At 40.3% G+C, this 16,085-nt stretch overlaps 1 protein-coding gene across 3 annotated transcripts in view; it reads left to right on the forward strand.

The window, feature by feature from the left end:
- Positions 1–16,085, forward strand: part of LOC124608622 (muscle M-line assembly protein unc-89) — a 254,287-nt gene that overhangs the window by 135,857 nt on the left and 102,345 nt on the right. For all 3 annotated transcript variants that reach the window (XM_047140002.1, XM_047140001.1, XM_047140003.1), the window contains exons 3-5: positions 813–860; positions 13,973–14,071; positions 15,189–15,290. In XM_047140002.1, coding sequence (XP_046995958.1) covers positions 813–860; positions 13,973–14,071; positions 15,189–15,290 — 249 coding nt within the window. The remainder of the gene's footprint in view (positions 1–812; positions 861–13,972; positions 14,072–15,188; positions 15,291–16,085) is intronic.

The following is a 16,085-nucleotide window of genomic DNA, read 5'->3' on the forward strand; positions in this document are numbered from 1 at the left end:
TAACAACTTTCTGTACACCTCTAAATCACAATCGTCATAGACACAAACAGCCTGACCTTATTAAACTACCTACCATAATTATACTGCAAACTTAAACAAATACCAAATCAAAGCAGTATACTAACCAGAGCATAAAACTGTGGTGTTTTTCTTATACCACATTATTTAAGAAAAGGCATTTGAAAGCTACGTGTGAAAATTAAAGTCTAATCTTTTGGATGTGGTAATGTACTATTTTGCCAATGTTTCTATAATATTCATTACACAGTGAATTGAAAAGATGCAAAATGTATTGCTAAAACACACCAGTTGAATCAGTCGGAGATGGTGGTCTCTCTCTCTCTCTCTCTCTCTCTCTCTCTCTCTCTCTCTCTCTCTCTCTCTCTCTCTCTGACAAAGACTGGCCGAAAGCTTGTGTGTTAATTTCTTTTAATTGTGCCTGTCTGAAATGTAACTTATCTTTATATTAAGTAGCAATCTATCTCTCCCTTACATTATTAGTTTAGTTAAGATTTTCAAGATTGAAGTAACTTGCATCGTGAAATGGGTACTCGCAGGAAGCAGCTCATCACTGTTGAAACATATCTGGATTTGGGGGGGGGGGGGGGGGGGCGAGGAATGTTTTACTGAAGTGAGCTTCAGAAACAAATATAAATTATGTTAATGTAGTTGGTCCGATGGCCATTTTAAATATACTGGACACTCTCATTGAACATGCTGCCTATTCTCCTTCTTCTGTTAATTAACACTCTTATTCCTGGGACTCTTGCACACATGTTGTATTTCATAGAATTTCCTTTTCCTTGTTACAGGGAGAAACCTTATAAAATGTGCAGCTGCTGACTCCATGGAACTTGCTGGTAAGTGTGAAACAGGAGGGTGCCAATCATAACTGCCACTGGATTATAAACTCAACAAATTTTATTCTGGACTAAGTCTTTAATAATTTGGATTGCCTGTTGCTTTCTGTGCTGCCCCCCCCCCCCCCCCCCCCCCCCACCTTCCCCCAACACACACACACACACACACACACACACACACACACACACACACACACACCTGCTCCTTCATTTCCTTTTACCACCTGTATTTGTGTAAATGAGCCAGTACTCCATTTCTTTATCTCGCTGAACAATTTGTGTCAGTTCCTGGTGATAAAGTATGATGTAACTGATTTTCCCAAGAACAGATGAAGCCATTCCCGCCCGATTCCAACTGCATTGTAGTAGAGGTATATGCAGTTTGGGTTCAGTAATTTTATTAATGTGAAGATACTATGTTGAAAGTTTAATAATAAAGAATTATTGACAAATGAAAGATGACATAACAAATAACTCAAAGTTTGTTACCACCTGTGTAGGTGGCTGAATGTTTAAATGATGTCACTATGGTGTGTGTCAGTCCAGCATTTGTGTTAACATTACTGCTTACCATAAAGTCACTGTGCACAGGTATATGTTTGAAATGATCCTCAAAGCATGTTGGCACAGTGTACTGTACTGCATCGTTGTTTTCGTGATTAGACACACCTCACACTCCGCTGAAATGCACTGATAATATAGGCTTACATTTATCTCTTGATAACAGGTGTCTGTATGCAATGATATCTAGAAATCAAACTAGTCTTGAGAAAGATGTTTTTGGTAAAAAATATAACAAGCGGTGCTAGTCACGAGGACAATGCAAAACATTTTTGAGCAGCTTAGGCAAAAAAAAAATAATTATGGGTTATTGCATTTAAAATTATCATCAGCATACAATGTAACAGATCTTCTGTTGTGTGACAAATTTAAAGATTTTGTAGGGAACAAATTATACCCTTTCAACTACATAGTGCTGATAAGAGGGGCTTTTAGTATTAAATGGTTACCCACAATAGTATTAGCAATATAAAAGGACTGAGTGCCATTGGTTCCAAAAAATGAAGATGATTTGAATTTAATAACATGTCATAGGCTTCAGGCACTCACTGTTCACTGCTTATAATTATTGCTAAATATGCTAAGACAAGAATTAAGAAAAAAATTCCACCAGTAGATTCCCTGCCAACAAAAAATTCTGAAGGCAACACTCAACGTTTACTTCTACATTGCAGTTGTGACAAACACGTAAAATAAATGTGGTATTGTGAACCATGGACAGCTATAAATTCATCATAGGCTAAGGCAGACAAGTTGTGAAGAAAACAGTCATTGCAGTCATTGTCGAAAGAGTCTAACAGCACTGGGTACAGGCAAAGTCTTAAGAGAAGAATAGTCCTGAGGACTGCATATTCCATTTTGAAAATCTCACTGGCTTACTGATTCCACCGTGGAGGGTACCACACACTAGTGATGTATCACAACAGTGATTTGCAATGTCCTGCAGTTTGTCTGCAAAACCCTTGTGTGAGCAAATCACAGTGGTCAATCACTTTGTTTATTTCATATCAGAATCAAACAGTAATAAAAATGCAAATTGCATTACATGTTATGTTGATACTTAATGACAAAACATGTAAAATAGTTGCTGCCAAGAACTTTGCCAAATCACTGGTGTTAGGTGGTGCTGCTGCATATGCAGCTCAAAGGATACTTGCCGCAGTGCATGAAATGAAATGGCCTGTGGTTTGATCTTCACCACATTCATAGAGATGAGATGGGCTAAGGAAAACTCCACTTTTAACATTCTGTCAGGATCTGCCAATATCAGTGTGAAGGCTGTTTAACAATTTTCAGGTTGACTTGAGGGGAGATGTTAGATTGGTAGCATCCAACCAACAAGGTGAGTGTTTATTGCCCTCCGTAATCCTAACTTTACAGTCTGAGGAGGTTCATACAGATTTTCAGCTGTATGGAGGAAATTCCTCCCAGGTCTGTCTATAAGAAGAATGTTCAGTTAGTCCACTGCCCATGAAGTACGTGTTTAGGTGCAACACTGGATTGCAACCCTAAGCACTGTGAAAACACCAAAGAGAAAGTATCATCTAAGGATAACAAACTAACTGGAAACAACTGGTCTATATAACCAGAGAGGTTGAGAACTACTCTAGTTATGACACAGCTGCAGAGTATGGCCACATTGGTGGGCCGGTTGATATCAGTACAATGGAAGCACATATGAGACAAGCACCTTAGATGTCTCGTTCATGCACGCAGCTTCTCTTCTAGTATCTGGTGGAGCTGTTCCTGTTAGAAAGTAAACTTTTATCAGATGAAGTCTGTATCAAGCAAGCAGTGATGAGTCAGCATGTTTCATTCAGAGAAGGGTCATCTTGTTTAACATGACTGGATCTGTACCACACAGGGCAAGCATACTCTGCAGCTGTGTCATAACTAGAGTAGTTCTCAACCTCTCTGGTGATATAGACCAGTTGTTTACAGTTAGTTTGTTATCCTTAGATGATACTTTCTCTTTGGTGTTTTCACAGTGCTTAGGGTTGCAATCCAGTGTTGCACCTAAACACGTACTTCATGGGCAGTGAACTAACTGAACATTCTTCCAAACTGCTTCCACTTTCCTTGAAACCTGCTTGTTCTTTTGATGGAAGACTGTACCCAAGTTTTTGATGGGTCAGCTTCAATTGGTTTTATCTGTAGTAGTCGTTCATAATTCTAAAACAAATCTGATGAATTGATTGTGTTTGCCAATTTGGCTGCCAGGCTGCAACTAGTTTTTTCACTATGCCGACTTGAAGTGAAAACTTTGTTACTGGTTCTTTTTTCCAAGGACAATATGAAAATGTTGAAGGTGGAGTTGTCACATATATTATGAAAGAATAAAAGTCTAGGAACGATGATACTGTAAACAGTACCTTGAGTGTTGTGCTGTGTGAGTAAAAATTCATGGGAAGTTTATAAAACAATTACTGGCAGTCAGCTGCTAATTTTGATTTATATATGAAGCATGTAGGTGGATTATTTTAAAGTTTTCGTTTCTAAACAGACAGAGATAATATTAAATGGTTATTTTAATTGAAATGTTTGGGGTGAGATTGTAAAGCAAATGTGAACGTATGTGCAGCCGAACTTAAAGATTAATAGACGAAAAGGAATTGAGGACTGAAGATATATTATCAAAATGCAGGAGGGCAAGATGTACACAACACATTTTTATCAATGAAAAACAACTTGCAGTTCTTAAAAAACCATTCCGAATTGTTTAGTAAATTTCAGTACCTGTTTCCTTTTATTTGGTAATATACTAAGGTATGCTCACTCAATGCTCTGGTGGGAAAATAACTGACAAGATCATCAGAGCTAAATGTTCGTGATAGGTATCTCAACAGATATTTTGTTGACATCCATTAGTTGCTGCCAAAGAATATTGTTATTGAGATCTGACTTTATATTTTAGACAGAGGCTGTATCTTCCACATGAAGAGCAGAATAGTTTCTGAAAGAGAAAAGTAGAGATTCAAGATGAGTATCTTGTCATAGCATTATGGTGTCCAATATTTGAAGTGTCAAAAATATAAAATAAAATGAAAGGAGAGGAAGTGCACAGCTTGTGAAATGCCTCAGTACTTATCTTAAATGAACTTTCAGTGCCATGAGCATCAGGTTAATGCAAGGATAAATATACATTTCAGTGTCCATTCATCATATTTCTACTGTATTCCTATTGCCATTTCTCACCTTCTCCCTCCCTTATTTACATAAGTATTTTATTACGATAAGAACAACGTACGGGACACTATTAACACTTCTGGGTTGTTTGTACCCAGAAGAAACGACATATTATGCAATGACAGATAACAACAATTTCTCCTCATAAATATTAAACCCACTCTCACTTGCCTCAATAATACAGGTAGCTGTACCACGGGTGCAACCACAGTGGAAGGAAATCTGTGAAAGGTCAGGCTAACCTATGGTTCCTGAAGAGCAGCCTATTTAGTAGCTGCAGGGGCAACAGTTTGTTTAATTGACTAATCAATCTGGCCTTGTAACATTGGCAAACATGACCTTCCTGTGCTGTACTGTGAATGGCTGAAACCAGGAGGAAACTACAGGCTTTCTTCTGAGAGCATGCAGCTCTACTGTATGGCATAGTGATGATTGCATCCTCTTCATTATAATAGTCCACCATTTGGATCTCTGGATGGGGACTACTCAGGAGAACATAATCATCATGGAAAACAAAGCTGGCAATATTTGAATCAGTGTGTATGGAATGTTAGATCTCTTCATAGGGTAGGTAGGTTAGAGAATTTAAGAAGGGGAATACGTAGGTTTAAGTTAGATGTAGTGGAGATTAGTGAAGTGGGTTGGCAAGGACAACCCGACTTGCAGTCAGGTCAGTACACGTTATCAGCACAAAATCAAACAGGGCTAACAGAAGGATAGGACTTATAATGAATAATAAAATAGGAATACAGGTGAACTAACTATTAATGGCCTAATGAACATGTTACCATAGCCAAGATTAACACAAAGCAGACACTCACCACAAAGTTTATATGCCAACAAGCTCTGCAGATGAAGAAGAGATTGAAAGACAATGATGAGATAAAGGAAATTATTTAATTAATGGAGATCATAATTTGTGATTGGTAACTGGGATTCAAAGTAGGAAATGGAAGAGAAGGAAAAATAGTTGGAGAACATGAACTGGGGAATAGAAAGAGTAACCAGCCTGCTACAATATTGCACAGAGTGTAATTTAATCATCGTCACCACGTAGTTTAAGAATCATGAAAGAAGGCTATATATGTGGAAGAGAACTAGGGGCAATGGAAGATTTCAGATTGATCATATAATGATAAGACAAGAATTTCGAAACAGAAATTGCAAAACTGCAGGGTTTCTGAAGGCCTGTTGAAAACACTCTAGAGACAGTCCTCCCTTAGTGGCACTGGCTCGAGGCCTGTAACCATTAGGTCTTATAGTGGCTTGTAGAGCAGAATCTAGCTAATGACACTGCTAAACGTAGTTGAAGCTGCTTGGCCCATGTGGGACAGATGGCTGTTGTGGAGTATGTCATAGCACTGTCAGAAGTCAAAGGCAGGGTCGCTAGGGTCTGGTGGGCTAAGTATTTTTGTCTGCTTTGCCCAGTTTTTGTGTGATGGGACAAACTTTCGGTCATGTAAACAACTAATGTAGTGCTTTGTTGGACCTTGGCATATGGAAATTCAGTTGACTGCTTTAATGGACTGGTGTCTTGCTTCATGCTGTGCCTCCAGTATTGCAGCACCTGGCAGCAGCATTCCCCATGCATGTCACCTGCGTGCTTATCAATTGGTTTTGAAGCCCAGAACAAGGGTGTTGCAACAACAGAATGAAGAATTGGAGCTTGTTGAGAGTTCAAGGGGCGTTAGGTGATGTTGGACTGAAACAGGGGAAAGGAATAAAATTGAAGATGACTGGATAACTAAGAGAGATGAAGTAGTGAAGGCAGCAGAGGATAACTTAGGTAAAATGACAGAGCCTAGTAGTACTATTGGATTTAATTGACAAGAGGAGAAAATATAGAAGTGAAGCTGCCAGAAAGGAACATGGATGCATAAAGAAAGAGATTGACAGAAAATAGTGAAGTAGCAATAACTAAGAGGACAAATGCACTAGTGTAGAAACATGCTTGAGTGGGGGAATGATAGATGCAGTCTATAGGAAAATTAGAGAGAACTTTTGGAGAAAAGGTAAATAAAGAGCTCAGTTGGGAAGCCACTACAAGCAAAAAAGTAAATGTGCTAGGTAGAACCTGAGCAAGTTGGTGCAATGTTCAGCATACTGTACTCCATATGGGAGCACTACGGTTCAACTCTGCGTTCAGCTATCCTTTTTGGTTTTCCATCATTTCCCTAAATCGCTTCAGGCAAATGCCTGGGTGATTCCTTTGAAAGGCCACAGCCAATATCCTTCCCCACCTTTGAAACACTCTGAGCTTGTGCTCAGTCTCTAATGACCTCAATGTCGTTGGGATGTTCAGCTCTAATCTCCACTCCTCCTTTGAATGGTAGGAGGAATATATAGCGTGTGTCTATAAGGAAATCTAACTTCAGGTCCATATAGAAAAAGAAAAGGAAGTAAGTGGAGATGAGATAGAAAATCTGATACTGCGAGAAGAATTTCGCATTGCACCGAAAGATCTAAGTGGAACAAGAGGCCTCTGTAGCAGATGACATCCCAAGAGAAATATTGAGATCCTTGAAAGAGCTAGCCATGACTGAAATACCCTCAGACTTCCGGCATGAGGTAATAATTCTAATTCCAAAGAAGGAACATGCTGATGTGTGTCAATATTACAGACATCTCATTTTAATGAGTCATTGCCATAAAATACTGACATGAATTCTTTACAGAAGAATGAAAAATCTGGGAGCAGCCTATGAGGGTGGTTTGAAAAGTTCTCAGAATGGAATAGGAAAAAAGTATGGACATCACTGAAACTTTTTTATTTTTCAATATAGTCTCCTTGTAGAATGTAGATTAATGCACTTGGTCCAACAATGTTCCAGTGCCTTGATCCCACCTCAAAAATAGTTTCCTCCAGGCCTGCGAAATAGTTGTCAACTCTGGCCATCAATTCTTTGTTTGTGGTGAATCTTCGTCCACCAAGAAAAATTTTCAGTTTTGGGAAGAGATGGAAGTCTGATGGAGCCATATTAGGTGAATAAGGCAGGTGCAGCAACAATTCATACCTTAGTTTTGTAATTTTGTCATGGCAACGGCACGTTTTTGACCCAGCGTCAAGTCGCGGCATCCATCTTGCAGGTAATTTTTTCAATTCTAATTCTTCAGTTAAAATGTGATTTTGGGCACTTTTGCAATGATTTCTGGAATAGTGACACCTCTTGGCTGACCACTGCGCCAATCATCTAAGCTCTCCCGACCAATTTTAAATTCATTTGTCCACTTGGCAACAGTTGAATATTAGGGAGCAGAGTCCCCCAGTGTATTCTGGAAATTGGTGAGTGTGTCCTTTGCTTTCATATATTTCTTTACGAAGTACTTAATCACTGCTTGAATCTTGAGCCCACTGCCAGCCTCTGGTGGCATTTGTAAGTTGGTCCATACGGACAGTGCTAGCACGTGGATTCCTCTTCAAACTACATTGAAAGCAGTTGCTGTTGGGGTCCACCCGGACTCTGGGGTCACACTTTGCAATCTTTTATCTCCCTCCTGACAGGACTCTTATGCCTGCTGCCTTACCTGCCCTTCTTCAGCAATTTCCTCGTCCTCGGGGATTTTAGTGCTCATTATCCCTTTGGCGGGGGGGGGGGGGGGGGGGGCAGTGCATTTTCATCTAATCGCGGGGTCTTCTCATAGACCAGTTTCTTGCAGACTACTACTTGTGCCTTCTTAATGATGGTGCCCCTGCCCATCATGGTACCTTTTCTGCCATTGATCTTCATCTTTCTTCTCCCTCCCTCCTCCCTTTGTTACACTGGTTGCCACACAACCACCTTTGCGATAGTGACCACTTCCCGTTGATTCTCTTGCTCCCTCCCTGCTCCCCGTTGGACAGGTTACCTCATTAGTCTTTCCAACGCGCCAATTGGCCTGTATATACTACACAGGTAATTTTTTCCTCCCTCTTTGTCAGGTTGTATTGATGACGCTCTATGTGACGTAACTGATGCGATTGTTCGCACTGCCAGCCTTGCTATCCCATGCTCATCTGGGCCATTTCGCTGCTGACAAGTCCTGTGGTGGAGTACGGCCATTGCCTTTGCCCTCCGTGATCGCCGTCGAGCTTTGCAACTCCTTAATAGGCACCCATCCGCTGCCAATCTTGTTGCCTTTAAACGCCTTCGCGCCAAAGCCCATTACTTAATCAAACGGGTATATTTGGAACGCTGTGTTTCTTCCCTCGGTTCTACTGTCTCGATGGCATGGGTATGGGCTACACTTTGCTCTCTTCAAGGTTGCCATTGGCAGTGTACCCTCCCGGGCATTACCCTCCCAGATGGCCTTTTCACGGACCCGTTGATTCTCTCGGAACATCTTGTGACCCATTTTGCAGCATCAACATCAACTCCTATGCGGCTGCTTTCCTTCACCAGAAACAGCTGACCGAAGCTTCCGCCTTATGTTTTACCCCTTGTCAGTCAGAATCTTACAATGAACCTTTCACTGAATGGGAACTTCTTTCCATGCTGTCTTCTTCTCATGATACGGCCCCTGGCCCAGACTCCATTCATAACCAATTGCTTCAATATCTCAGTGCTCCACGACGACAACATCTTCTCCGGGTGCTTAACCGTATTTGGTTCCAGGGTGACTTCCCTTCTCAATGGATTGATAGTAATGTGGTTCCCGTCCTTAAGCCTGGTAAGACCCCCCTCTTTGTCGAAGCTATCAGCCAGTTAGTCTGGCAAACGTTGTTTGCAAGTTACTTCAATGGATGGTAGCCCTTTGGCTCAATTGGGTTCTCGAATCTCGGGATCTATTGTCCCCTTACCAGTGTGGCTTCCAAGAGGGGCAGTCTCTGATCGATCATTTACTTTGCTTGGAATCCACCATTCAGCAGGCTTTTTCCCAGTGCCGCCATCTGGTTGCAGTATCTTTTGAACTTCGCAAGGCCTATGACACGGTTTGGCGCTGTCATATCTTATTTACGCTTCATGAGTGGGGTCTTGGGGGCCCACTTCACATTTTTATTCGCCAGTTCTTGTTCCATCGGTCGTTCAGGGTTTGGGTTGGTACTGTTTTTAGTTCTCCACAGACTCAGGAGAATGGCATCCCACAGGGTTCTGTATTGAGTGTACTTCTTTTCCTCATTGCTATAGATGGAGTTGTGGCCTCCGTCGGTCCTTTGGTCACCCCTGCTCTGTATGTGGATGATTTCTGCACTTGGGTTAGTTCTCTTCGAAGGCCTCTGCAGAGCGGCAGCTCCAGGGTGCTATACGACGTGCATCTGCATGGACCCTCTCGTACGGGTTTCAATTCTCTCCTTTAAAATCACAGGTGGACCACTTCTGTCGCTGTACCATGATCGACCCTGATCTGGAGATCTGCCTCGATGTACAATGATTACCTGTGGCCCCACAGTTTCGTTTCCTGGATCTTCTTTTCGACAACAAGTGCACTTGGCTGCCTCATATCAGACTTCTGAAGATAGATTGTTTCCATAAACTCAATGTCCTTCGCTTCCTTGCTCACACCTCTTGTTCCACTCTTCTCCACCTTTATCGGGCTTTAGTGCTGTCTCGATTGGTCTATGGTTGTCAAGTTTATGGTTCGGCTGTTCTTTCCACATTGCGCCTCCTGGATCCCATCCACCATTGTGGTATCCGTTTGGCCACTGATGCCTTCCCTACAAGCCATGTTGATAATCTCCTGGTTGAAGCTGGGATCTCCCTCCCTCTTCCTGTTCAGCGGTCCCAGATTATGGTTTCTTATGCAATCACTGTCCATTCATCTCCCACTCATCCTTCCTATTCTATCCTGTTCCCTGACCAAGGACATTGCCCAAATGATTCCCGCCCTCAGGCGGGTTTACCGGTTGGGCTCCGCTTGCGTCTCTTCGCCGTGATTTTCGGCTTCCTTCTTTATCCTGTCTCCCACATTCCCTCCCCAACACCCCTTCTTGGTTAGTTCCTCGGCCCCAGATTCGGATGGATCTCCGCCGAGTTCAGAGAGATTCCATTCCCCTGATGGTGTTCCATTGTTTTTTCCGCTGAATTTTATGGTAGTTTCAGGATGCTGTTTTTTTTTTACACCGATGGCTCTAAATCTGCTTATCATGTGGGATATGCCTTCATGTCCTCTGTTGGCGTGGAAAATCGTCTCGTGCCAGCTGCATGTGGTGTGTTCACTGCAGAATTGATGGCAATTTCCCAGGCCCTTATCTTTATTAAACAGTCCCAACTCAACCGCGTTTTGTTATGTACGGACTCAATGAGTGGCCTTCAGGCTATTGACCGGTGTTTTTCCCACCATCCCTTGGTCTCGGCCATCCATGACCATCTCGCCGATCTTCTCCATGCTACTTGTTCCGTTGACTTCCTTTGGGTCCCTGACCATGTGGGTATCCCAGGTTATGAGCTTACTGATCATTTGGCTGGAGGAGGTGTCACTTACCTCCCCTTCCCTGTAACACCTCCTGTTGCGGATTTAAGGCTTATATCAAATCCCAGTTCGCACAATCGTGACAACTCTTGGGAGGCTACCTCCCTATCTAGTAAACGTCATGCTATTGAGGTGACATCTGTCCCCTGGCGTTCTTCCTTCCACCTTTTCCCAAAAGGACTCGACCACCCTGTGTCGTCTCCGCATTGGCCATACCAGGCTGACCCATGGTTTTCTTTTGCGTAATGCCACCCCCACTTTGTGGTTGTGGGGTCTTCCAGTCAGTAGCCCACATTTTGGTGGAATGCTCCCTTCTTTTGGCTCTGTGTACTAAGTATGGACTTCCCCGGACTTTACCTTTAATATTGGCAGATGATTCCCGGATGGTTGAACTGGTTCTCAGTTTCCTCCATAAAAGAGATTTTTATTTTCAGTTCTAAGGTTTTTAATCTCCCTCTGGAGGAGGGGCAGGGCGTTGATGGTTGTGGTGTCTACCACTGTAAGTTGTGTTTGGAGATTCCTGACTCCCCTCCCTGGCCAAGATCCTCTATCCTTTTTTCTCTCCCATTTATTCTGTTTTTGTTGCTTTTAGATTCGGTACGCACTTACACTTCGCAATACGCACTTTTACATTCCAGTGGTTGAATGCTTTTGAATAGCAAGTGGTCTTTCCTGTACTGCATCAGAGGTGGGATCTTTCCTGCCTCTAGCATAGCCTTGGGGTTGCCCACTTGTTGACTTCCCTCCTTTGGTTTTCACCGGTGACAATGCAACTTCACTTTCACGTTTTTTAGACTTTTGTCGTTATGGCTCTTCTGAGATGTAAATCCACCTGAATGGACCACCTCTGAAACAAGGGACTGAAGACATTACTGTTTAGTCCCTTCAACCCCAATCAACCAACCAACCAATCGAAACTCGATATTTTTAATTTATTTATTTTTTTCTCCAGCTTCACAAATCACTACACGGGAACAACAACAGAGCCACAGCTCTCTTCCAAGAGCACTGACATGGCACATGTTTAGAAACAATCCAGTGAATATTATGTGAAAAACTTGTTGTGCTAGCGCTGACCTCTCGTGGTGTGCCGAGAACTTTTCAAACCACCCTCGTACCTTGGAGAAGATCAGTTTTGGTTTTGGAGAAATGTAGGAGCATGTGAGGCAATACTTGACCCTACGTCTTACCTTAGAAGACAGAATAAAGAAAGAAACACCTATGTTTATAGGATATGTGATTTAGAGAGAAATTTTGACATTGCTGACTGAAGTATAGTCTTTGTAATTCTGTAGGTAGCTGGGGTGGTAAAATGCAGGGAGCAAAATGTTTTAACAGCTTGTCCAAAAACCAGATGGTGTAATAAAGTTTGAAACACATGAAGGGGAGGCAGTGAATGAGACTGGAGAGAGACTGGATTGTAGCCTGTTGTCCAATTTGTTCCTTCAGCCAGTGGTAAAGGAAACAAAGAAGAATTTTGGAAATGAAATTAAGGTTCAGGGAGAAATTATAAAACCATTGAGGTTTGTCGGGGACATTGTACTATTGTCAGATATGGGCTGAGTATTTTGAAGAGCAATTGAATAAAATGGCTAGTGTCTTGGAAAGAAATTATAAGATAAACATAAAAAAGTGAAACAAGGGTAATGGAAAGTAATACAATTTGAGGCACTGATAACCATAAGGGCCCAAAGCATGGAAACAAAGTTTTTAGAAAAATAGTTTTGTGAAAACCAAATTTATAGACAAACCACTAGTCTCATAGGTCTGAATTGTTTTTTAATGATCTCAACACTGTATACTTAAAAAAATAATGTATCCACTTTATGATATGACATATTAATTAATATTTATGATTTTATTTGTTATTAATGTCAATTCACAAATTCTCCATATGTAGGCTACTGCCAAGTATCGTTTGACAGTTGTTAACTTTGTAATTAATGTGAAATTAGAACTAGAATGTAAAGAACAGACTGTAAATGCACCACATACACAGCTATGAATTATTTCAACACTTCATGGTCCTTGTTATCATCATTTCTTTGTGCACATTCTGTGGTTTGAGGTGTTAATTCATTGTGTATTTTATATCCTTACAGAATATAAATTGTATTTTGTGAGTGATAAAAATTAGTTGATCATGGAACTTCTGCATTTTTATATGACCAAAGCTATTACTTTCGATGCAAGTACAGTTTATACCCACAAACATAAAAAGTACATATAATTATTGTTGTTATTTTATACTCAATAGAAAATTCTTCTTCATTTTATATATATATATATATATATATATATATATATATATATAGACACACACACACACACACACACACGCGCGCACACACACACTGCAACTTCCCTCTGTTTCACACTACAAATCAATTGTTTTCGAATAAAACCTTTATTAAATATTAAAATTTCAGTATTACTTAAATACTATTTATACTTAAGTAACAGACAGGAGGATGACTCTGTAGAACAAAAATGTTCCATAGGTTACTCGGCCTTTTATATATCCTCACTCAGTTCACTATGTTCATTTTTTTGAGGGATCTAGTAAGACACTAATCATATACATAAAGAAAGCAATTGTTGTGCGGGTCCAACCTTAACTGACCAAAGATACTAGGAAAGTATGGCAGTGTCCGGTAGTTTTACAACTCTATCTTTTAGCTCAACAAACTGTATTATCTGTAGGACCAATCTTGCTTTCTGTGTTGTGTGATAACAATGTTCTTTTTAGCCTTTAGGTCATATCTAAAGTGCAGTTCTGTAACTATTTGTAACACAGTTGCTTTTTAAATAAATTTTGAGGGCTTCTGTTGTCAGGTAATTAGTACTTCTACATTAATTAAGTTGTCCTTAATGACTGAATGCTTAGTTTAATATTCTTAACTATCATGACTGTTGCTTCACTGTTTTTTTTCGTCTATATGTGATGTATTATATGTTTGTTTGTTGTTATTATACAGGTACCTCTATCAGTTCAAAAGAAACTATACAGACTCCAGTGAGGAAATCTTTTCGTACTAAAAGGAGTATAGGGAGGGAAAAAGAAAATGAAGAACCAGGTATGTAAGCCTTTTTGACAGCTATTTTGTAAAAATACTGGAGGAATGAATTAATATTTTTGGCACTATATCTGAAAAAGAATTACGAACGTGAACTTCAGAATACCCACAGAGAACAATTTGAACGCAAACTATTCTACTTGTTTCAAGGCTTGGTGAGTTTAACTCCTATCATGCCAGTGTTTATGTATCCGTGGTTTGTGCATTTCATTGCACTGTGACACATTTTCTGTGTTAAACTGTTGGTCCCCCTTAACTAGTTATTTAGGCCAAATACAGGCACAGCATGACAGAAATTGTCAGAGTGGGTGAATAAAAGGCCTAACAGCAATATTTTTTAAGTTCGTATTATGACAAAACCTACAGTTTGACTGCATTTATAAAATAAAACCATACTGCTAGCCAACACCACTCTAACTCAAGAAGAAAAGTGTCAGTATCAGCATTTACATCTTCGTTAATTGCAAGAAACCAAAATAACAAAATCGATATCACTGGATTTTTTAAAAGTGATGGTATAATAGAATACACAGTGTTTTAGCTGGGAGTAAAGATGATAATGAAATGCACAAGAACTGGAATATAGCAAATCAGTCTATTTATACTTACAAATTATTAATCATTGTTTTATTTGCATAGTGTTTATAACTAAGTTTTTTTAGTATCTGACTCTAGCGTAAGTAGTCTTCCGATCATTAGAAATATTTTAAAAAAATTGAGTGTTCGTTATTTTTCTATGTAACCAAAAAGAAGTACCATGTAATATATTATTCCTACTGTGAAAGTACATCAGGATCATCTTGAGTGATTAATGTTCTCCCCATCCCAAGGTGGTTTTACTGGTATTGTCTGCTCCACTATAGGTACAAGTCAGGTATTTTGTTCTGACAATAGAAACTAATTTAATGCATTGTAATCACTCTCCAATAAGACCATACACAGTAAAGCATTATTCTGGTCAAAATAAGTTCAACACCTTTGTGCTTACACTGTTTAGTTTTTGAATAATTGTTGCATTGCAGTTTATAAAGTTAAAGGAATCATGAAAGCTGCAGTGTTCTCTTTGTGTGTAACATCAGTGTTTTTCAATACTGGTACTTTTCTTTTCATGTTTCAGGTGCACCCTTTATCTCAGTAGAAAATTTCCCAGATAGAAAATCAAGCCAAAGAAAATCGAATAAAAGGAAGAGCAAATGGGAGGAAGAAAATGAAGGAATGGGTATGTCATCCTTTTGTCAAATGCCAGTGTTAGGGGCTAAATAAATTAGAGATAAAATATGTTGGTAATATTTTGTTGTCAGGTAGCAGTAAAACTCATGCTGCAAAGTAGTTGTGTTATAACTTCCTGCTCTTATGTGCCACATGATGTGCAGTGGGTTTGAGTGCTTGATGGTAAATGAGGAAGTCTGGAAAGCTCACAGTCTGTTGATAAAGCTTGTGCTGCTTGGATTATTTCAGTAGCTTTGGTGATTCACATATCTTCTTCTAGGGAAGGATCTGACTTACAATATCCCATTGAACAAACGTTTTATTCCAGTGCCAAATGGATCACTGTGTCTAAGGATTTGATGCAGGATTTGTTATATGCTGACTTGCAATTCCATTTATAGCAGAATCCGTGTAGATCTACAATCAACATAACGGTGATTGTGTGAGTGGCTGTGACTGCTACTGCTGCTACTGTTTCAGCAACTTTCGTGCTCCTCAAATGAAACTTCTCTGGCTGTGATAACGGGAGTACTTCATGGTTGTCCTACATACTGCATAGCAATGCAGGTGTCTGATGTCACAAATCACTTGTCACAATTTCCAGAGACAGCACTTGTCATTTGGCAACATATAAAACTTGGTCCTATGTAAAGTTCAAAGACCAAATCAGTCCTCAGGTTATGGAGTCCATTAAGATGGGCACACTGGTGTTACTGCAGGCCTCAGATACATATAAACACGAAAGGCAGGCTCTGGGTGATGCTCTTGTGGCCCAGGGAGCTATCTTGCGTGAAACATGCATCCC

This window comes from Schistocerca americana, chromosome 1 (genome assembly GCF_021461395.2).
Source record: "Schistocerca americana isolate TAMUIC-IGC-003095 chromosome 1, iqSchAmer2.1, whole genome shotgun sequence".
NCBI lineage: Eukaryota > Metazoa > Arthropoda > Insecta > Orthoptera > Acrididae > Schistocerca > Schistocerca americana.